This window comes from Aptenodytes forsteri, unplaced genomic scaffold, assembly GCF_000699145.1.
Source record: "Aptenodytes forsteri isolate BGI_AS27 unplaced genomic scaffold, ASM69914v1 Scaffold29, whole genome shotgun sequence".
NCBI lineage: Eukaryota > Metazoa > Chordata > Aves > Sphenisciformes > Spheniscidae > Aptenodytes > Aptenodytes forsteri.
The window spans coordinates 2,096,948-2,119,603 of NW_008794520.1; the positions used below are offsets into that span (position 1 = coordinate 2,096,948).

Genomic DNA, 22,656 nt, shown 5'->3' on the forward strand with positions numbered 1-22,656 from the left:
AAGCCCAGGGAGATAGAAAATGGGAAAGTAGGGTGAAAATAAAGCCGCAGAATAGCCTGTATTATACTCCTACGTACTATCTCTGCTCACTTCAAAGAAATAAAAAGCTGTTAAGTTTCTGCTGTCTAATTGGCAAGGGATTGTTCAGAATGCAGGTCTGGATATCTGCAGAGTTTCTCTGACTACAAACAACTGCTTAAATATGTACATATTGCTTTTTTCTTCTGCAAGTCCCGAGGAAAGCAGTTGATCTTTTAAGAAGCGCACTAAAACTTGAGCATGTTTCTTAACATGACCATGACAAAAACGTTCTCACAGTTTACAGTGAAAGCGTTCACAGTTCATAATTCACAGTTTAGGTTAAATCAAGCATAGATAATTCTTAGGAACTGTTACCCATCAGCTAAATTTCAATGCCTAGTAAAGATGGAGTAAGTGTTCAGAAAAAATGGTGATTAACCAGAGTTGATCTCTTTTTTTTACAGCAGTATCCTCTTTCCTCCCTTCTCCTCCAGAGTTTCCTGGTCATCACAATGGAAATTGGTCATACTTCTCCATTCTCCAGTGGTAGACACCAGCCTTCAAAGAAATGAACCTCCTTTCTATTTAAGTGATCCTCCTTTCTGTGTTTTAAGGCTTTTATGGGCCAGGTTTCAGTGTGCAGAGAAGGTAAGAAAAAGCTGTTACCTTGCCCTGAATTGTTCCTAAAATACAAAGGCACTGTTTTAAGAGCTAGTAATGCACAGACCTCTGTGCATTATATCCCTCCAGGATATGAGGTTGACTCTTCTCAAGGTGGTAAGCTACCAGAGGCAATCCAGCTGTGTCTAAGAACATGAAATTTGGCTAAATAATTAGAAATCTTAGATTTTCATATATGAGGCCACTTAAGTGTTCTCTTGGTTGACTACAGAACACTTTCAGAAATGGGATATAAACTATAAGAATTATAACCTGCAGTTGGTGGTTATTCACAATTCTATGCCTGTTCAGTGTTTCATGAATAGGACTGGGATATGACAGAAAAGAAATCGGAAGAAAAAGGAATGATGCAATGGAAATTGTGCTTTTGGTGTAACATTACCCAGTGCACTCGAATATTTCTGACAGTTGTTTTTATCTGGATTATCATTTATAATGTACTGAACCAGAGCATAAATTTTGGAGTGCATTTTTATGTATAAAAGACATATATAGTTGTGTCTAACAGACTGCTAATACCTGTTAATAAACACTCGGATGCTTTATAAGGTCTTCTTAAAGGATCAGCCAGCGTGATTCAATAGCAATTGTGTGAAAAGTCAACATTCAACACCAGTGCTATTTAAAGCAGCATGAGTGCAAACTTCAGCCTTAAGGCTATGTTTTTACAAACTGTGGAAAAGAGTTTATTAAGGCATCTTTTAATCTGCTTTCTTATGCCTCTACTAAAGATGCAAATCACACTCTTTTGAAGGAAATGTAGCATTCAATTCTAGATTAATCCCATGAATGTGCAGATTGAGTTTCCATACAGATTGCAAACTAAGATCAATTAATATGTTATATATAGCCATATTTCCATACATTCTAATGTTAATTTGTGGATTGCCTTATTTCAGGAATCAAAGGGCTGCATTCTTACTGATTTAAGTGGGAAAGTAAGAATGTGTAAATTGATATGCAGAATGTGACAAGTTTATTTCCATTCACTGCAAATAAAATTGCTGCTGCTTCCCTTGTTTGGAAAGGATTAATTGGCTAAATGACGATGCAACAGTTTTACCAATTAAGATATATCCATCTTGCCTGAAAAAGCCGGTCTTATTAGCAAGGTTAATAAACACTGACTTACATTTTAGCTTTTCTCCTTTTATTACATAAGAAATGAGCATTAACCTCTAAATCAAATAAAAGGTGCATTTTCAAAATTAAGAAAATGTTAATGTTTTTATATGGAAATGATCCACAAGCTTAAGTGCTCAGTAACTGAGATATTAATCTCACTTACTGTTCCACGATGAGAGACTACCCATCAAGGTCTTTAAAATGTAAATTAATTATATTTTATAAGAAGGCTGGGAGAAAAACAGCAGTGTGTGTCTGGTGTAAAGAAATGGGTGAAACCATATCTTCTGCTCATAAGAATAGTTTCATGAACCCGAAACTAAAGAAACATTTTTACCTTTGGATTTGTAACGCAAGGTTCAGTTATTCCAAGCTCCAGCTGAAGTTTTTCTTGTGGTTTGGGCATTTATTTGGTCTCTCTCCTGCACAGGTTTTCTTGTCTCTAATAAGAGCTATGCTCACATTGCATCCTTTGCCTTATGAAAACACTGTGAAGGCTTCTCTCCAGCTGTTTAACCATGGAGATTTTTAACTCTTGCTGAGACCCCTCCTGCTCCTTCAGTTTGGTTGGAAATAGCCAGCAGGTTTAGAATTTATCGGGTGAGATATACACAGATAGTGTCATTTCCTTAGAAAGCTGGATAAAGGTAGAGAATAAGGACTTCTCTGTGTACTGGTGTGGGTAAATTTCTTTGTAATTGTGAAGTGCTGCTCTGCAATCAGTAAGTGCGTAATTCGTACAGTTTCTGGAGAAACACCAAACAGGTGATGTGCTATGACCTCTGAAAACAAGAGCTGTCACTGATGTACCTAGGTTTTGCATAGAAGTTATTTTAAAGCAGAATTGGTTTAAAGATTGTTTTTTCCTCCTCTGTTTTCTGCTTCTCCTGCTGTCAGCCTGCAGACTGAGTGCCAACACTGATTGCTTGGAATGAGTCCTCTTCTTCAAGCGGTTGTGGCTGCTAGCAGTATACAGTGATAAGACAGCCTTCTCAAAATCTTTGGGGTTTTCTTCTGAAATGTAAAAAGCCTTCAGAGAGGACTTTTAAAGCAGCGAGCAGCGTCTACAGCTGTTTGGTCTGGTGGTACAGGAATCAGCTCTTCTAGCCTGAGCAACCTCTTCGACCTCCTCCAGCTCTGCCTGCTGCCAAAGGGTGGTCGGTGGTAGCTGCTTTGGTGTAGGGCCCTGGAGAGCCATCAGGAATACGGTGCTACAGTCACATACAGTTCTCCTCTGGGCCTTGTGGTGTGGGGGATTGTCAGTAGCAGGGTCTCGGCATGTGTTCAGAAGAGACCTCCTGCCGTTCCCAGGAATAAGTCCCATTCATACCACTCCCACAGACTGAAGGACTTGGTCAAAACTGTCTTGTGATTCTTCATTTTTATGGACCTCTCAAGTAACACGTGTCATTTCTACAAAGCTGGAATTCGTCAGAAGTCTCCCATAAATACTGCTGTACTGAGCCATCCTTTCATTGGCTATGTCCCTCTGTGTCCTCTAGGAAGGTTGAATTCATCAAAACCAAAATCAGTGCAATATCTTGGCAATAACTTCAACCACAAAAAAGATCCAGAAGTCACATGATTTGGCCAAAAAAAGCCAGACACATCTGATAGGGCTATCTTGTGCCACTTAACACCTGCAGAAGCTAATTGGTTGTGAGGGACTTCCCAGATTATGTCTGTATGACCACAGCAGGGACTTGAAAATTAAATCAAGCAGCTCCTGAAAAACTCCAGGTGATTTCAGAACACCTGCAGGAAGTATTTTTCCAAAGCACTGATACATCAAAAAAACATCTTCTGATGAGCTGCTCACTTGTGCCAGGCACTGTTTAGTTCCAGCACATTCATGTTTTACTGTCCGAAGGTTAAGCTGCATTTAAGTGGGTGAGGGCTCTGCAGGGTGAAGAGCAATAGCATGTCCTTCTGTCTTTAAAGAGATAAAATTTCCAGGACCCAATCCTACTGTTAGTTGAGCACATTTTTAAATGGTTACAATTTTTTCCTGCTGTTAGAAGGTATTTCTAACTACTTCAGTCAGGTTCTATGAGTTTTTAATTGCACAAGGGACTGAGTTAACAGTGCATTATTTTTAATCAGTTTATTTTATCTGGCTTCAGAATTTTGAACCAAATTATACCTCCATCACCAACTAATTACTGGTTTGTAATCATTTCACAGTGTGGAGTCTCCAGTAATCCAATATGCATTGCCTACAAATCAACAATGCACTTTGTCTCCTCAGGGATATTGGTTGTATGTATTGTTGGCTGAGTTTCAAAGCACCAGATGAAGAAACCAAGGCTTATTTCCCTTGAGTTTGGATTTGCATGATTAGTTCTCTGTATGTTACCCTGAAAATGGACATCAAGTATCAAGAGAGAATTGCTTTCAAACAATTCTCTCTTTGCTTCCCTGTCTCTGAAGCACCTTTCCCTGCAGGCAGCATCGTGTTTCAACAAACTTGCTACTTTGGTAACACAGTAGGCACAGATGTTCCCATGCAGGTACTGTCAACAATCACAAACAGTCATTTTATATATTGGTACAGGAAGGCCAGATACAGCTCAGGATGCTGGAAAGTGTTGTTGATGAACAATGTCCACCACCAGAGCCAGTAGCTGAAAAGCTTCTGATTCCCCTTGTAGCTAACAGAACAGGGAATCTCAAATTTCTGAAGTTCAGCTCTTCCTGCTAATAACCCCTCCATGTCAATGGGAGGAGTATTTCCATTCACTGCTGGAACACAGCATAATTTGTAGTAGCTGTTTGGTAACACCGTAGAACAGCTGAAAAGGCACCAAGCGGCTATGTCTGCTATGACAGTAATACCCACCTTAGTCACTCATTTATCCCTTCTGCAAGCACCTCTCCAGCTGCTTGTATGCACTTTTCCTCAACCGATCCTTCCTCCTGTAAAGTGCTGAAGATCCTACTGATGAGTTGTCTTTCAAACCTGCCTTCCAGAAGCACAGTGCTGGAGTCCTGGCCCAGTGAGGGTTTCCTGTCCACAGCCTTCCCTTTTAATCTGCACCACTGAAAATACTGGCTTATGGAACCAGGGGGACTTCAGTTCCATTCCCAGTGCATCATCCATCATTTTGCTATCAGTCAATTTAGTACAGTCACATTCTTGCCTTGCTAAAAGCAGGTGATACAGAAGCTGTGAGCTTCTATTCGTGGTACTGGTATAAGCATTCACACACTTGCTGGGAGGAGTGACTCAAGCTAAACTGGACCTGGTAGCTAAAAAGGCAGGCATCAGTGCAGACTGGTCACCAACATCAGTGTCCAGCATCCAAGGAGGCTCACAGTGCCCCCATTTAATTCAACCTTGATTAAAACTAGCATGGACAGCTTTTTTGTGCTGCAGTCAGACCTCCCACCTTAGCAGAGACATGCTTGAAGACTCCTGCATTTTAGAGAGCAACTCTACTTCTTCAGAATTAAAAGTTAACAGTGAATAAAAATAACAGTTACATACAATGAGTGATCCTGATTACTCGATTAACCAGCAGGGAAAAAAAAGAGTGGAGATCTGAAAAAGCACCCCTGGGTATCAGTGTGAAGCTTCACCTAATGTAAACTGATCCAGCCCTCTCTTGAGAGCACATAGAATTTTTAATATTGTGGTGTTTGTAGTTCACATTTAGGAAGTGAGGGAAGAAGAGGTTCATATGGTTTCAGTGTTACGAATGAGTGTCAAAAGGCCAGACTGCTGGCCAGATCTTCAGGCAGTGTGCTCAGTAATGCCAAACACAAACATTTAAAGCTCGAGCCAGATCTCCAGAATGTCTGAATTATTTTTAATCAGTCTGCATTTCTTTCTTTTCTGGTTTCTGAGCTGCAGGTTATGCTCAGAGTACAGTCTCAAACTTTATCTGAAATTATAAAAGCTGGAACCTTAATTTCAAATATAATAAATTAAAAATGGTGTTGCTTAATCATCTGCAAAACAGTCATTTATAACAGCACCAGACACTGTGAGACTGCAGACTGTTACTGCTGGTGTCTTAAAACTGGTATCAATAAAGATGAACCGGCTTCACCTGAAGACTGGTTTAGGGTCTGGTCCTGTTTTTACGGGAATAATCGAACCTCTGAAAAATCACTGTGTTTAGCTAAATTTGATTCTTTCTGCCTGTCAGTGTTTGAAATTACTGGCTGTCATCCTTGATGTTTTCTGGTCCGAAGAAAGTGCAATAAGGGAGTAGCAGGCCTCAAGAAAACTTCAGAAGAATATCTCTATAAGAATTAAACTGTAAACAGCAGAGTCTGTGTGAACATTAAAACTACTTTTCTGCCATTTCCTTTGGAGACTCAAAGACTGTGTTGGTCAGAAGAAATTCCTGGTCACATCTGGACTGGGTGTGATAATTGTGGCTATGTCTAGCCATTGTTGGGTTCATTATCCTGATGTATTATTTAGAAGACTCTGTTTATACCAATGCGCAGATAAAAGGAAAGTTAGTTTTGCAAAAGTGACATACTGAATTTTCTTCAGAAGTTTTGAGTTTTGGTTCTGATCTGCCTTGGCTGAAAACAACAGGCATTTTGTCACTGACATCAATGGCATCAGTAGTAACCCTTTTAGGCTATGATGTTTCTTGCTACATTAAACATTTGCCACTGACATAATCCTATATTTAAGGTGATAGATTGGAACTTGGTGCCTGAAAGATCACTTCATCCTGCTAGGCTGGGATTACACAAGAGGGGCCTGACAGTAGCCTGCTTTTCTTGGAAAGCCTTTACTTTGTTCTGCTGTTAAATGCTGTTAAATGTTCTCTGTTAAATCCTGTGTGTTTATAATGGCATCAGATGCTGCTGCGAATCACTGAGGGAGCAGATGGCAAGGAATTCAAGTACCTAACTCCCTTTGATGCCCCTGGCAGTGAAGCATCCAAATATCTTCATAGATTTGAGCCAAAGAGCTGTGCCAGAATGCAAACAAAGGAATCTTTAACCTCAGACATTACAGCAACTTGCTGATTGTGGACAGTCCTCCTTTCAGTCTCTCAGACCCCACAGGTTGTTTGCGCTTATTGCTCTGGAGTGTGTTAGACTCCCAAAGGGACAGAGCAACATTACTAATTTATACTAATCACTCTAAAAATAACCAAAAATCTGTGGAAAATATCAGGGAGGAGGCAGTGGAAAAGCACAACTATCCTATCTGCTCTTCCAACCCCACAAACATACCAGATCACAGTGAAAATCTCTTTTTTAATGAAACATGGTGACATAACTTTGTAAGTGCCCTGAAAGATGTGAAAATTTCCCATTCTCTGTAGTGATGGCATCTCACACAGGAGAAGTGAAGCTATTCATGTACTTTTGGAAAAGAAGTGATGACTTATTACTGTGATTATGGTTGTTATTTAAGTGAGTGTCTAGAACGTCTGTTCCAGGAGTTGGAGATTGATGTACAATTGAATGTCACTGCTAAGGTGGATTTTATATATTAGATTAAAATAAATATTCAAGGTAGGGAGGATACATAGTCGAAGAAAGCGCTTCCCAAAAGGATGAACTGAGAATAGATAAAGTCTATGAAAGTGGCCCAGCTGAAAAATATTTTCCAAAAGGGTCTCTTCATCAAATCAGAACAATCCAAGTCTGATAAAATGTTGATAAAGAAAACCAAAGGGGGGCATCTGTGATGGAAGGATGTGCCTGCGTTTGATCACTGGTTTTTTTGGCTTTAAGTGAAAGTTACTGGATGAGACCGAAGACATTGACCATGCAAGAGGTCATGATCGTCTCTCTTATCCTTAAGACAAGTGAATATACTAGTCTGTCTCTGTAAAGGTATGCAAATGTGGGGAAGTGATGTTTGCAATCTGATTTCAGGCCACTGAAAGTAAAAAATCCAGACATGATGACACAAAGACAAAAATAACTATTTACATCAGCAATTATTTGTTTAACCTGCAGGCAGAACTCAGATCAGTTTAAAGTCATTTATATACAGCTCAGCACTGGAAAGTCTTGCATAGGTCTGGACTCTTGTTTGGTTTTGTAATTTCTACATTTGCCTATCTCTTATCTTGTTCCCTTTGAGTATTTGTTGCACTTGCTATGAGTAACAGAAACAGTGTCCATAAATACCCAACAGAAGTCTAACACAAAGCTTTCCACTGATAGCAATGGAATAATATCTTCTTGGCATGGAGCACTCTTGGAAGGCCTATTTACAGATAATATAGCAGAGGCGAATGCTTACGCTGCCAACAGTAGGACAATCCTGGAGTTTCATGGAGAAGACCCTGATAATGTTTAATTTTATAACTCAATGTAATATTGGAGTTACAGGTCCTTTGTCTTCACCCATGGTAGCCAGATCTCAGAAAGCTACTTGGCTCTAATGGACTCTCCTTTAGCTGGAAAGATTCCTGGCCACTTGTAACACTTGAACTACTAAATGCTTTAAGGAGTGCTGCCTTTTACAAATATTCCCCAGAAGAGTCTTTTTCAAATACGTTCTTCCTGTAACTGACATGTAACATGACAGTTTTGCAAGTTCTTATGTTATACTAGACACTGCCAGGGAGATACTTTGTTTCTTATAAAAGTCTGTCTCTCTTTTCTCTTTCCTTAAAGATATGATTATACTTCTGGTTTTCTTCAACAAGAAGGGCCTGACTGTTTTTCAGACCCATACAGTCAAGATGATAACCTGTTTTCAACTGTTTATTTGGGGACATAACTGTTTGTTTGAGGAAGTCTTAGCATCTTTTCTTTGATGAGATTAGCAGCAGCAGCTCAACTCTAAACACATCAGTAATCATTGCTAATGAAAGTACCCATATCATCACTTTATTCACATTTCCAGGTAAGGCTTTAGTTCACACTGCAGAAAATAGGTACTAATTTATGTAAAATCTGCAGCTGTAGACTTGAACAGGTGTCTCAATGGCTGTTAGCAATCTCAAATTGGAGTTATTCTGATTTAGATCCTGATTCTGATTCAGACCAGCCTTCAATTGCTGAAAGAATTTCTGTAGAACTGTATTAGTTTCTATCTAACCCTGTTAGCTGCATTCTGTATGGGCAAGATTTTAAAAAAAGGCTATAGATATTTTGTGTGACCAACATTAGACACCACGAGAGGGGTATGAACTTATGGACTCCATGTCATTGTAAGGTGTCTCCAGCCAGGCACCCAAAATTTCTAGTCAGTTTTAGAATTTGGCTTGAGTGATTTCATTAAAAGGCAGCAATTCATATCAGAAAACTATTTGATAAAAAGCTCACTGTCTCTGAGCTATGTATCTAATGCATTTTGAAAGCTTTTGACTTAAAGTATTTTAGTTTATCTGCAGCTACTTGAGTAATTTAAGAGGGAACAGCTTGTTTCCTTTGGAATGGAAATACTATTTGTGAAATAGCCTTTCCAGGAGTGAGTCACTGATGAAAGGAGGAAGTTCATTTAATATGCTCCCATGAAAACTGCAAAGAGAAAATTGAGTTTTCAGTTTGTCTGAAAGAAAACTGAGTGTTGACAAAGTCTGGCAGCATTAAATATGGGATCTTCAGCTGCCACATGAAATAAACTCATTCTTTTTGTTCTGATTTTGATGGCACTCAAAGCAAAAGATGATACCTGGATTGTCAAAGGTTTAGCATCTCAAACTGCTGAGCCAAACTCAGTCCTTGCTAGAAACAAGTACAGTATGAAGTATTTGGTCCAGTCACATGTAATTAACTCTGAAGCAGAGCCATCTCCATGGTAGTAGGGGACCTGGCAGTAGAGAGCGCACAGATTGCAAGTCCAGAGAGTGGGACATCAGGTGCCCACACAGGACAGTTCTTTCCTGAGCATGCCCTGGTCTGGCTGTGAGTCTGAGGTGGAGCCAGACACCACTTCTGCTTGTGCACATCAAATGTGCCTCTGGACTGCATGCACAGGCACAAAAAGGACCTCCTTTGAGGCACCTTTCACCCCAGTGAGCTCAGTTGACAAGTCCTGAATGCCCATGCCAGAAGGTAGTGCTGCTGTGAGAACACATGAAATCTATGGGCCAAGTTCAGCCCTTGGAATTCATCTCCACTGAATTCATTTGGTGGTTGTCTGATCAGCACTGTTGGGGTCAGTCCTGTTGGGATTTGCTGACTTCAACTAATAATTGTCATGGTAGGTTTATTTTAATTGTGGTCAAGGTCAGAGGCTTCATCTAGGAGTCTTCTTATTACACACGAACCCTTATTAGACCCTTCTTATTAGAGCCTTTGTTTTGTAGACTATACATCTGAAGTCATGAAACTTTTCATTCAGAAAAAAGATCGTCTGTTAGTTCTTAACTGTTGAGTCCTGATTGACTCAAGACAGCTTCCATTCAGCAGAACATAACTTTTTTATCTTTCCTTCTAGGCCTTTTCAGCATGTTCTGCCAGATTCAGGCCTGCCCTCCAGTGGATGTATTTTCTGCACTTAGATCTGATTTAAATTTTCTATAAGAAAAAGCATTACTGAAAACTACCAACCAAAATCACACAGTACTACTGGAAAAGCTGAACAGTTTTCAAGGAGATAATTAAGTCTAGTGAGCCTTTGCTCTGCTTCTCTGAACAAAAGATTTTGTGGTAACAAACGTATTAGAAACAAATGCAGAAACTGGGAAAAAAAGAGGTTTTTCAGCTATAAGCTAATTTCCAGGAAGAAAACAGATGCAAAAGAGCTTGGACAAAGAGAAGGAACAGGGCTACTATTGTGTTTCCAGTTTGAAATCAATCATGACTTTATTGGCCATGGTGCTTAGAAGAAGAACATTTTCTCAGTAAACAGCATCTTTGTCTTTTTCACACTTACTCAGTTGTGAATGTCATATCCCGTCTCACCGGGTTGTGCTGGTAGATGGGGTAGGACAGGCTTTTGCTACTACTATTAGCCTACATGCTACATTGGGACTTTCTGACCCTGCCATTGTTGAAGCATCATCCCCAGATGGCACTTTATTTGAAACAAATGGAACATTTTAGCCTTTTGCAAAAGAACTCACCTAAAAAAGAATTATACAGGACTCAGTTTCTATCTATGATTTCTCTTGCCACCACAGTGGATGTCACGAAAAAGACAACGGAGCAGTTCTGCTGGTGGAGATATACAAATAGACCTGGTTTGGCATCTGGCCCCCCAGCCACTGTAAATGGGAGCTGAGGGAGCGGGGTGTTCAGCTGGGAGGGTAGCTGCCCTCACAGTGCAGCCACTACGTTGTGCTGAATGGTTCAGTGGGGTGAACTTAACCCTTGCCTTACTCCCACCTTCCAGTCCCCCAGCAATGCATAATGGAAAGCACCAAGCTGTGATCATATCCTGTAGGGGGATAAGGGGACTTCTCACCCCACCCTGTTGCTTTGCGCCATGGGAACATAAGAATGGCCATAAGGGTTCAGACCAATGTTATCCCGGTATCCATAAGCAACCACTTAGGGGAGAGTAACGACAAGCACTTAAAATACTCCCCCAAAACTCTCCCAGCCTCCAACTGTTCTCATCTCAGGGATTTCCTGAGCCTGATGTGCTAAACCTCAGCAAACCTCTTCTCTCAGTACTTGTCCATTCTCCCCTTGAATCCACATGATTTTTTGCCATTCCAGATCCCTTTGGCAAGGGGTTCCAGAGTTCTGTTACCATGGCATACAGAACCTTCTCTCATGTTTTGCCCAAAAATTCACAATTTTTCTTTTATGTGGGAGAGAATGATAGGAACATTCCTGCCTTGGAGTTTTTCTTACTCTTTTTTCTCTCTTTTTTTTTTCACATTTCAAAACATTATGCTCTTGCACCTAGCCTTTGTTTACATTTCCCAGCAGATATAGTTTTGACTACTGATTGGCTGCAAGGTAGCATGTATCTCAGTTATTTACACATAAATTCAATGGTAATGGCAACCTTAAGCTTATGTTCTAATGATTGGTTTGCTTGTAGGGAAACAGAAGTTCTTAATGATCTCAGTCAGGAAAAGGCTAAAAGCAAAATTTTCCTTAAACCTTTGAATTAGAACCGTAACAGAGAAATAAGGGGGGGGAAGTTTTTAATTATTTTTCTGTATAGTATATGAAACCCAAATTTTGTAGGAATACTCTTGAGCGGAGGAGGAGATACTTTTTTTTTTACGTAAAATAATCAACCTTTCTCTTTTCTGTATCAACAGGCTTTTCTATAGGCAACTACTGGAATCAGGAGCCCATAAAAGATTGGAAACTAATTGGAAGGTAAGGGAAAGAATATGGAGCTATGGTATCTCTCAAAGAGAAATCCTTCAGTGGAAGACCACCAACCTCCCATAGAGAAACAAAGAGAAAAATATCTGTTTATAATGATAGGGTAAGTTTATATTCTTCTAGCAGCAGAGAATTTATACTCCCTAGCATTGGGAAGGTAAGAAGAAAAACAAGATAAACTGGAAAGCTGAGTTTACACTAAGTTAGGGGAGAACACCAGGAAAGCAGCCCTATTTTTCTGATGGTCAGAAAATAGCCGACATACGCTTTCTGCAATCTTTTTGGCAAGATCTCTCAGCTGAAGTGCTGAGTAACCAAAATGATATTTTCCATTTCTTTGAGAGCACTTCTGTTCACACCTTTACCACAAAAATGCTGTTCTTGGAAGAGCAGATCGCTCCCAGCCATGCACACTCCCAGTCAGTGTCTTCTTTTATGATATTCCTACAGCACCACATAAAGCTGAAGGTTTAACAGATGACTCAGTTTCAAATCCAAAGACAGCAATCACATCCAAAGTTTGACTTCAGTGATTTTGATTTGCAGCCCTCAAGATTTTTTGCCAGAAATATTTCATGTCCAAAACAAGGAGCTATAGTGGAACAGTGATCTCTAGCTGAGAATTTTCTGCTGCCGTCAGTACCGAACCTGTTAATGATACAGGAACAGACATGGATATCTCTCCATCAGCTCTGTGTTTTCTGGTCTGTTATTTATCATATTCTTATGCAAAATGCCAGACCAATAGACTTGACTTTCCATTCCTTGTCTTTACTAATAATGTCTATCCTGTTTCAACTTATTTCTAACTTACACTGCCACCTTGCATGTACTGTCCACCAGCAGTACAAGCCTCAATCACTTGTTTGTCCACTTCTCTGAGCAGTGTCTTAGCGTGAACCTTAGGGTATTGTGATTCCTGTCTCCCACTGAAATTGCTCCTGTTGGGTACACAGATGTGAAACAGTCTGTGAACTTTTGTAGCTCAGTGTTCAGTCAGAACATGACTGAATACTTGCCTCAGCCCCTTGCCAGGCCACTGTACACTGATCCTGACAGCATTTTAGGCTTTAAATTCTTTCCCAACAATATTTTATGACATTTTTTTTCTCTTCCTCCTTTTTCCCCAAGACCTATTTTGCTGGGGTTACTCATGTTTATTGTATGTATGTCTTTTTAAAGGAAGGTAAACTAAAGAAAAACTGTCTCACATAGATGAGGCCACTATTAAACATACCTTAATCCATCTGATTTCTTTGTACACTTATAATGCCAGTTGTTGGATCTGTCTTTAAATTAGCTCATAAGTTCTTCAGGGACTGGCCTATATTGTGGGAGAATGTAAACAAATGAGTTCAAGAAAAGATATGATATGACTAGCAATCCTTTACTTTTTTAATTTGTTGCTTGTTGCAATCTGGAAACAAGGTTGCATCACATACATCACAACAATCACGAGCCAGACAGGACTAGCAGCAGCAAATGCATTGCACTGAAAACACCCTCTTTTTAAGATAAAAAATGCTGACCACTTTGCTAATATGGGAAAGTTTACCTCCGCTAGGTCTTTCCTTTGTATACAGTGACAGAAGCAGTTAATCAGAAACGACAGCTGCTCTCTAGCCAGGTGAAAAACTGGTATCTTAATTGTTGTGCCAAAAAGAGATTATAGTGAACAAAGCTAGCTCCAAGCCACAAAACTGAGGACACCAAGACCAAGGGACACAAAGTCCTTTCTCCCATGGTTCCTCTGTAACACACTGTACTATAACACAGAGATACAATTCTTATTTTCTGGACAGCAGGTAGCTCATTTCTTTATTGATTTTTTCCCAATCTCAAGCCCTTTCAGAGTTTACTAAAACATGCAATAGGATAGCACTGTACAAAAAGTAAAGAGTACAAAAATTAGTATAGCCCTTCTGCTAATAATGTTCCCTGTCTGGGTTAAGGAAACTGTCTCGGCCTCTGACAGTCTCCCTCCTTCCTTCCCCACTTGTGAGGAACTACAGACAGTTGTGCCTTCTCTCTGCAGGGGGAGAATTTAATCTCTCATTGACAAATACTTCCTCAGAAAAAAAATGTTCTGTTCCTTAAATTTCCTGTGTATTAAATTTGACCTGGTAAAGGATGGTTATAAATGAAGGTAGTGAGCCTGAAGTTTTAGAAACTGACTGGCAGAAGCTAGCTGATTTTCCAGACAAATGTTTTTTCTAGTGCAAGTCCACAGTGAAAACATAAGAATTTGATGTCCAGAGCTCCAAGTGGTTGCACTGAAATGCTACTTCCTAAACACCTGTTTGTGAGCATTTAATATGCAACAATTGAATTTACCCTGAGAATGAACAGTATTTGCCATCTGAAATGAAACTCATAAAAGGGCAAGATTATATCAACTGCTACCTTTTTCCTAAAGCAAAAAATATGATTTTCATTTGGAGGTTGTATGTTTTGGGTTTTTTTAAACCTTAGAAGTCTAATCACAAGAGCAGTAAACAATGACTCCAGTTAGCACAAGCTGAGATGTAGCGCTGGCTTCCCTGAGACAGTAACACTGTCTCTCCTGCTTTCTGAATTAAGATCGGGGCCACAAATACACCGCAAACATTGGCTTGGAAACCAGCAACCAGCTAGAATTCCTCATTGTATTACTGAGCCAGCTGTTTAGCTTCACTACCCCAGTTTCCACTCTTAGAAATGGGCTTTAATAGCATTAGTGTTATATATGTTGAACGGCAGGTCACGCAGTCAGCTGCTCTGTATTAATTTGGCTCCACTAAATGTAATGGAGCCAAAATAGTTTGCAACAGCCAATGATGTGTTTCTAGTCACTTATTCTGATATTCCTCAGTGCTAAGCATTTGCTTGCTTTTCTATGCACTTCTCTTTTTATCCATAATGGAGGACATCTACCCTTGAGTACCAATCTCAATATACCACTTATGCCCTTACGTACCACTTTTATCACTTTTACCAAAGATTTGGGTGACAGAAGACTTTGGGAAGAGTTTTCTCTAGGACATAACTTAGAGAGCCTCCCATACCAGCAAGGATACCTGCACCTGCATGCAAAAGTGAAGTAGGAAACACTTGGAAAATCTGGGCTATTTTGCAAGGCCCTTGCTATTGTATTGCTGTCAGTGACTGACCTGAGCAACATGCCCAGCATCAGGTGGGATGCTCGCAGATTAATACAGCACTGTAGATGGTGTCTCTGCTGTTGTCACCAATAAAATATCTATGTAAATCTTAGCTGGATTCAGGATTGCTGACACTTAAACAGATGCCAGGATCTCAGTCCTGGCCAGCAGAGGCCACTAAGAGATTATAGGAAGAGCTGTTGTACAAGGCCCTGGAGGCCTTGTTGTTCAGCATGCTCACTGCCAGAGAGAGAGCATCTGGGCTGTGGATTCGGACTTTTACTAAAAAGAAGGAATCTTCTGAGGATTTTCAAAATTTCCAAGATTTTTAAAATAATCTTGGAATGAATATTGCTTTTGCCACTGGTCTGCACTCTGAATGGGCTGGTACTTGCCAGCAATGAGCTGGAGCAGGTGCAGATGGGAAACTCACTATAAAAGGAGATGCAGGATACTCTTCTACTTGTGCATAGTGCTGGGGAGGACTTTGTAACTACACCGTGCAGTTTGGTACAGTTAACCTAAGACAGACTGTCAGCATGCTTGTGTCAGGGTTTAATGGTCAAGCTGAGATGTCACCTGTCATCCCTTTTGGATGGACGGTAGTAAAAGCTCCGGTGCAGCCCACGGGGCCTAGCTGTCTGTGTCACAGCGATGTGGTGAAGTGGCTGAGGTGGGCTTTAAATCTGCTAAGTTTACTGTAATCTCATGTTCCTCTTGATGGGGATTTTGTGTTTGTGAGCAGCAATGCTAGCTTAGTCCAAGGTTGTCTTCTTGCCTCAAGTTTTTCTCAGTCCCTTTGGGTTTTATGAAACCCACCTAATACCATCACGTCTTTCCCCAGTCCAAACAATTAATCGTTCTGTGCCTAACCTCATTCAGTTCTAGGGTACACATTGCTGCGAAGGGAGAAGCATTGGGTAAAGGAAGCCAATTTTGGCTTAGTAACTTACTTCCACAGTGCTGTGCAATTCCTTTAAGTCTTGAGCTTGTTTGTGTGCTGCAGCTGCTCATGATGAGCTAAGAAAAGTCATCTGAAAATTCATCCAGTGCCCATCTTCAAGTGCAAAACTCTGGCATGGAGCAGTTTTGCCTGCTCAGGGAGGTTTCAGGACACTATTGGATTCAGCACTGATTCTGCTGTGAACAGGCTTTTCACTGACCTTTCTGGAGCTTTGAAGTCAGCACTTCCCCAAATTCAGGTCTTCATTTTAGAGCATCAGTTCTTTGCTGAAAGCACACCCTGAAAACAGGTGGTAGGAGCTCTTCAGAGGGAGCTCTTCAGTCAGGCTGTATACATTTTCCTTTCTCAAAGAAAAGGCTAAGCATGCTAAGCAGAAACTCAGTAGGAGCTGGGAGGCGCAGCCTTGCAGAGAGACAAGATACTGTCATTGCTCCTTGGCAATAGCTTGGCTCGAGGAAAGTGGCTTCTGACTGACTGAATTCCCAGCCCTGTGCCAGCCTGGCTGTGCCATTGCAAACTGTGCCTGTGCCATCTTTGGCAGCCCACGCTCCAAGTGGGAGACGGCAGGCAGGTGTTCCTGTGTCAGGATCCATTACGATGAAGGGATGTCTGAGCAGGCAAAAATGCAAACAGCATTCCTCACAGTTTCACATGTGTTGCTCTTGTTGTTACTCTGTAGGTCTCAATTTGATCTGTGTCCCACACCATGTCAAATACAGACCGCAGACATGAAGAGTGCTCAGGCAAATCTGCATTTTAAATGGGTTTTGTTAAAGATGCAATTATGACTGAGCCCTGCAGCAGAAAGAAAGGAGCAGAAAGCGTCAGTTTTTACCTCCCTCCTTTCTGGGGAGAGAAAGCGTAGCAGATGATGTATCCATTACTTCTTCAAAGCCTGGGTGTAAAGAAAGTAGCTTCACAGGGATGGTGTTATTAGGCAAAGCAGGTACAATTTGTCAAGAAACCCTTTTTTGTGACACTTCAAATGGAAAGTGTCAGGTAAACAAGATGTAGCCCTCCAAGAAACTTAACCAAGGAAGTTTCTCCTTCCTGGTTTCACCATTGATGGGGAGGTACCAGCTGGGACAGCAGTTCTGTAGTTCTTGAATTATCTTCCTCCACTGCTTGACACTTTTAATGTGTTTCACAAAGGTTGAGCACTCAAATCCCCTAAAGAAGAGGTTTCTGTGAGCTCAGTCAAGTCCTTTAAGCACTTAAAATACAGCAAGATGTACATTGTACAGATTACAGACTAAGCTATAAATTATTAATAAGCTTGTTCTGGAATTTCCTCATGCACTTGAAAGGCAATTTTTACAGCCTAATGTGTGTTAGTAGCCTGCACCAGCATGCTCTTTCACTCAGCAAAGTAGAAAAGGATTTAAAAGGATGTAGAGTCATTTTTTTCCTAGGGTTTTCTTGCTTGCCTTTCACTGACATAACAAAATCTATAAAATATTTTATCCTCCAAGAAATGTGTTGTGCTATTTTTAGACTGAAGACATTGTATCTTGTGCTCACAGATCGTGTTGCAGATACAATTGTTCAAACAGAAAAATGGAGTAAATTCATGTTATAACAATGGCAAAATTTAAAACAAACAGATTTAAAATGCTGTGCTTCTGAGATTAAAATGTATAGTATGGTAACAGAAGTTGTACTCGGCAAAGACTTTTAAAAGTAAACTGAAGTTTCCCTGGCTCGTTTCAGTTCTCTGCTGATTCTGTTATGCAGTCTAATTTCAGCAAGATTTGACTTTTCAGGTAAGAAATTATTTTTCTTCAATCCAGATTGCAAATTACCTACCAAATCTAGTCTGTATGCTAACATCAATGACGGGATGCAAAGCCACCTTGTGACAGCATCCAGGGATCACTCCTAGGCGGACAGGTCATAACTACTCAGGTAATCTCTGCTCTTGCTCTATTTTCTGTAGTCTGTCTTCCTGAAGTAAAAGCTGTTGTGTTCCGCAGGTGGCACCAGCTGCTTACGGGTCAGTGCAGGCTCCGAGATGACACAAAGGTGTGCTAATGCATCTTGTGAGAAAAGCTGAGTCGTCCCTACAGCCAGGAAAGTGACAGCTCCAACTCGCAGACCGTCTCTGGAAGCACTGGAAAATGCTGTCCTCACTGTAAGGGAAGTTTATTTTTTCTCTCCCTCTGCTACCATCATAGATTGCACTTTGTATTCTTTCATTTTCTCATGCCTCACCTGTGCAGTTGTATAATTTGTTTATACAAGACACAGCTTTTCTCAGTGCTCTGCTAACCCAAATGTCCACTGCAACTCGTAGTGTCAGAGCAGTGTGGCATTTGCTGGCAGGAAGGGCAAGTCTGGGCAAGGGGCACTGCGCTACACCACCCTTTTACCTGCTGTGGTGGATACTCTGCATCCGACTGCACTGCCCTCACTTTAATGGCCCCGCTGTAGAAAGAACAAGTGGATGTGTGAAATAAATTGCTGTTACTGGTTTTGTTATATTGCCAAAAGTACCAGCTGTTCAGTGCCTCTCTTGAGTGTCCCGTGTGCAAAAGCAGTGAGAAGCCATGAACCAGGCAGACACAAGGCATGGTATGGGGGAGTGAGCACAGTGAAGCAGAGCCTTTAAAAGCAAGGGTCATGTACTCCCAGCCCGGCTTTGCATATATTCTCCACTAAAGCCCTGGTCTTGCAGTCTTCTGCATGTGATTATTTTTCACATGAGAATAAATCCCATTAGCTTTACCAGTCCAGACCAGGTTTATAGATAATACCAGTTAGTCCTAGATTAGGCATGGTTTAGCTAGTCAGTATCCCACAGCTAGGCTTGAGGTTGGTATTGTTTTATGCGAATGGACTGATTCCCAAAACAGGACATACATTCATAATTATTTTCATGACCAAATTACACATCTCCAGCCAGAATAATATACTTGGCTGAACAATGTAACCGGGGCTCATTTTAGCTGCCCAGCTCATATTTAATTTCTGGACAGAACCTGGCACAATGGAGAGCCACAGCTTTCCCTGGGAAAATGCACTCCAGACTCGGTGGGAGTGTTTGCCTGAGAACAGACAGTAGGAGTAGATACAAGGGCTTTGCCCTACGATAGGCAGAGTCTGGATATGGCTTTTCTTGACAGGGTGAACAGTGCATGGATGGAGAGTATGAACCCAGAGGGAACTAAACAATAATTCCTTGTCAAGTGACAAGGAATGCCAAAAGGGGCAACTGCTTTAATCAGGTCTTGATACAGAAGTCATTCTGTTAACGCAAGGAGTAAGGTTTTATCCTTACATAAGTGTTTTCTATTTTGCTGTGGATGCACAGAGAAAAGACATAGTGCACCTCTAATACTTGCTAGCATTAATGTGGGAATTTCACATTGGTCACAAACCCTGAAGCCACAAGAAAGTGAGAAACTAATCTTCAGTAAACCCTTTGATATCTCATAGGTAGGCGCTTAAATGGATATTTCAGATTAATTCCTTTGCATATTCTCTATAGTTAAAAGAAAAAGCGTTGGCAGTGGTTTTTCATAACTCCCCACCTTTAAAGTGGGTTGCCTTAGTTACCATGGCCAGCTTGAGAGACAGCAAATTTAGTACTAATACATTTTCAAAGCCCTGCAGTTTCTGTAAAATCTCTGTGTCATAATCAGCTACAACATATGCTTTTATCATAGTGTTAATAAGCTACAGTGGTGATGTCTAGTCAAGTTAAATCAGAGGTGACAATTGTCACGGGCCAGAACAATAGCCTTTAGTCATTACCTTAGTGACTGTCCTGTGTATATTGGGAGAAACAGGTTGTGGAATTTCCCTGTAATTGAAAATAAGATTGGCTTCAAGTGGCTCGTGTGTCTGGTGCTTGAAAGCAGCCTGCTGCAGCCAAGATCATACTTTCCCCAGTAGGAAACTGATAGGTCTTAAGTTGTCCTCTTGATCGGTGATTCAGTGTTTCCTCTGACATTTAAGAAAACCACAGGAAATAATTATTCTTTAAAGGGTAACTACTATCCATCATAAACAGAGTTAACAGAGGTCTCAAAGGCTATTGATTTATCTTGTTCTCATGAGCACAGTATTTGGTTTGAGAACAGCTCTCTGTGTAACCTGTTGTGATAAAAGTAATTTTTCACCTCTACTCCTCTTTTTCTTTTGTTCAACTTTTAAAATTTTAAGTAGTATGAGCTAAAGTCTAAAGAAATTTTATATTATTTGTGTAATTGCTTAAAGTTCCTAAAACCTCTTTAGATCTAGAAAGGAATTGTCTCTTCACAAGGTAAAGAGTTGACAGCAAAGGACCAAGCAGTGCCCAAGAGAGTGTGGCTATTTCTGAGCTCAGGGTCTCGGGGGACAGTGCAGGATGGGACACGGAGCTCTGCTTTCATGGAAGCATCTCCTTCACTAAACAGCTGTGGGCTGTGCTGCAGGACTGAAAGTGCTCTGTTCATTTGTACAGAGGGAGCGCTCGTACTATCCTTTAACCTCAACCTAGGTTTTTGTGATCAGCTGAGTGAAGAATAAGAAAAAACAAAAAATTGTAGTTTATTTATGAAATTAGCCAGTATGTGTTTCACTGCAGCCCCACTGTTTTTCCTGCTCAATAAGCTGCCACCTGTTGGTGCTTCTAAACTGCATAGCTCTCTGAGTTTGAGCTAAATACCTCAAACTCCGTAAGAGTAGTAATTTGAAGGAGGAAAACACTGGATCTACCTTTTATTATAGCTTCTCCTGGTAGCAAAAGCAACCTTCTAAGTCTTCAAATCAGTAAAAGAGGCCCCCTTTTGTTCAGAAGCTTCTGTTTTTCTGAAAGGTCAGACTTTGGGGCTGAGATTATCCATGTGAAGTTTCACCCCATGGCTGAAATATCATACTGAAAATGTTTTACAAAGCTTTAAATGGCAGTGGGGAAAAATAAATAACAAGTCAGCCTTGGTCTTTGGTCACAGTTAGAACAAAACCAGGCGTGTTTTTGCATGTAAACGTATGTCCTGATACATGTAATTGTGCAAACTAACTGTTGCGTGTTTTTTAATGTATGATATCAAGAGGGCAGATACTCCTTGAGCTGTTAGATCCATCAGTTTCTGGTCTTTCTTCGCAGCTTTGCAAACAGAAATGCCCTCTGGGGTCAGACCACTGGTCCACTTGCTCTCGGTGGCAATAGGAGTTGCTGTTTAGGGAGAGAGCACGAGCCCAGTCATTTTCTGCAGTCCTTTCCCCTCAACCTCCCTCAGCATCCACAGCTGTTGTATCCATGATGTTAGGGAGTACGTTTATGGGCCTTGTTGTTTGAGAATTTATCTAATCCCTTTTTGGACCCGCTGATACTGTCTGCCTTGCAGCCTTCTCCAAGTTCTAGAGGTTTACTACCCACTGCATGAAGAAGTACTTTCTTATATGTGTTTTATAATGATTTATCTTTGCAACACCCCCAGGAAGAAGAGCATATTCATCATCATTTGACAGAAGGGGAAGATTAGGGGGTTTGTTTCCAAAAGTACCTGTTAATAGTAGATGTCTCATGCATGAGTTTGTCTAATGTGAGGCATTTGAGGCTTGATTTTTTCAGATGCCTGAACCGATTTCTATCCCAGATCAGTCATGCGCAATGATTAACATACAAATGAGGATCACTTGTGGTATTGTTTGATTTATTGACTGACCTATAATTAAATACCAATTTCGTGGCAAAGTGAGGGCCAAACCTAGTTCTCACCAGTCATGGTCAACTTCCTTTTCTTGGAGGTTTATGTCCAGCTCATCATTTGTTATCTTGTGCAGCCAATATCAAAAAGGGGCCACAATAAAAGCTGGCATCATTCACTGCTGTTCCAGACTTATCCACTGAACAAAGAGCAGCATTTTCCTGATCCAGGGAAAACTGCAGTGGAAAACAGTGTTAGAACTGTACAATTACAGCCTGTCTCTTAAGGCACATACAGAAAGTTACAGAATTAATATTGCTGGGTTACTCCCAGCATCTCAAGTGTCTTAGGGTTCCCAAATAATGCTGCATTCCCTAATGCATAATTCTCAGTATTTCAAAATCTGAACCCCCACAATATCCCCATCAAAATCAAAAGAGCAGGAGAAAAAAAATATTCTTCCAAGCAGTGAGTATCCAGAACCAACAGGTTGTTTCTGCCTCATATCCTTCTGCATTAAGCCGCAAGCAATCACAGTGGGATTTGGTTAGGTCCACTAAAAGAAATGGACCACAGGAACAGCTGGAGTGAGCCAGGCCCCTCCAGGGGCAGCCTCCTTTTCCGTGGTGGGTGATCCCGTATCTCGCAGCCTGGAGCGGAGCTACCCCTGGGCAGGTGGCAGTGACCCCTTTTCAGCAGCTGTTCATCAGCTGCTCCCCGCCCTGCCGTGTGTGTGATGAGTTCCTTCACTCTCACCCCTTTCCCCGCTCGGATGCGATGACTGCCCCCTCACCAGCAGGCTGGTAAGGGGTAAGACCGGTGCCGGGTGGCCCTCGGGGAAGCCAGCCTGGCCGGGAGGGCC

The 22,656-nt window shown here is 41.0% G+C and overlaps 1 protein-coding gene across 1 annotated transcript in view; it reads left to right on the plus strand.

Annotated features, from left to right (window-relative positions):
• The first annotated feature begins 11,208 nt into the window (after positions 1-11,208).
• ESYT3 (extended synaptotagmin 3) overlaps positions 11,209-22,656 on the plus strand; it is a 47,363-nt gene continuing 35,915 nt past the window's right edge. The window contains exons 1-2 of the mRNA XM_009290983.2: positions 11,209-11,269; positions 11,988-12,048. Of these exons, the coding sequence (XP_009289258.2) occupies positions 11,209-11,269; positions 11,988-12,048 (122 nt within the window). The remainder of the gene's footprint in view (positions 11,270-11,987; positions 12,049-22,656) is intronic.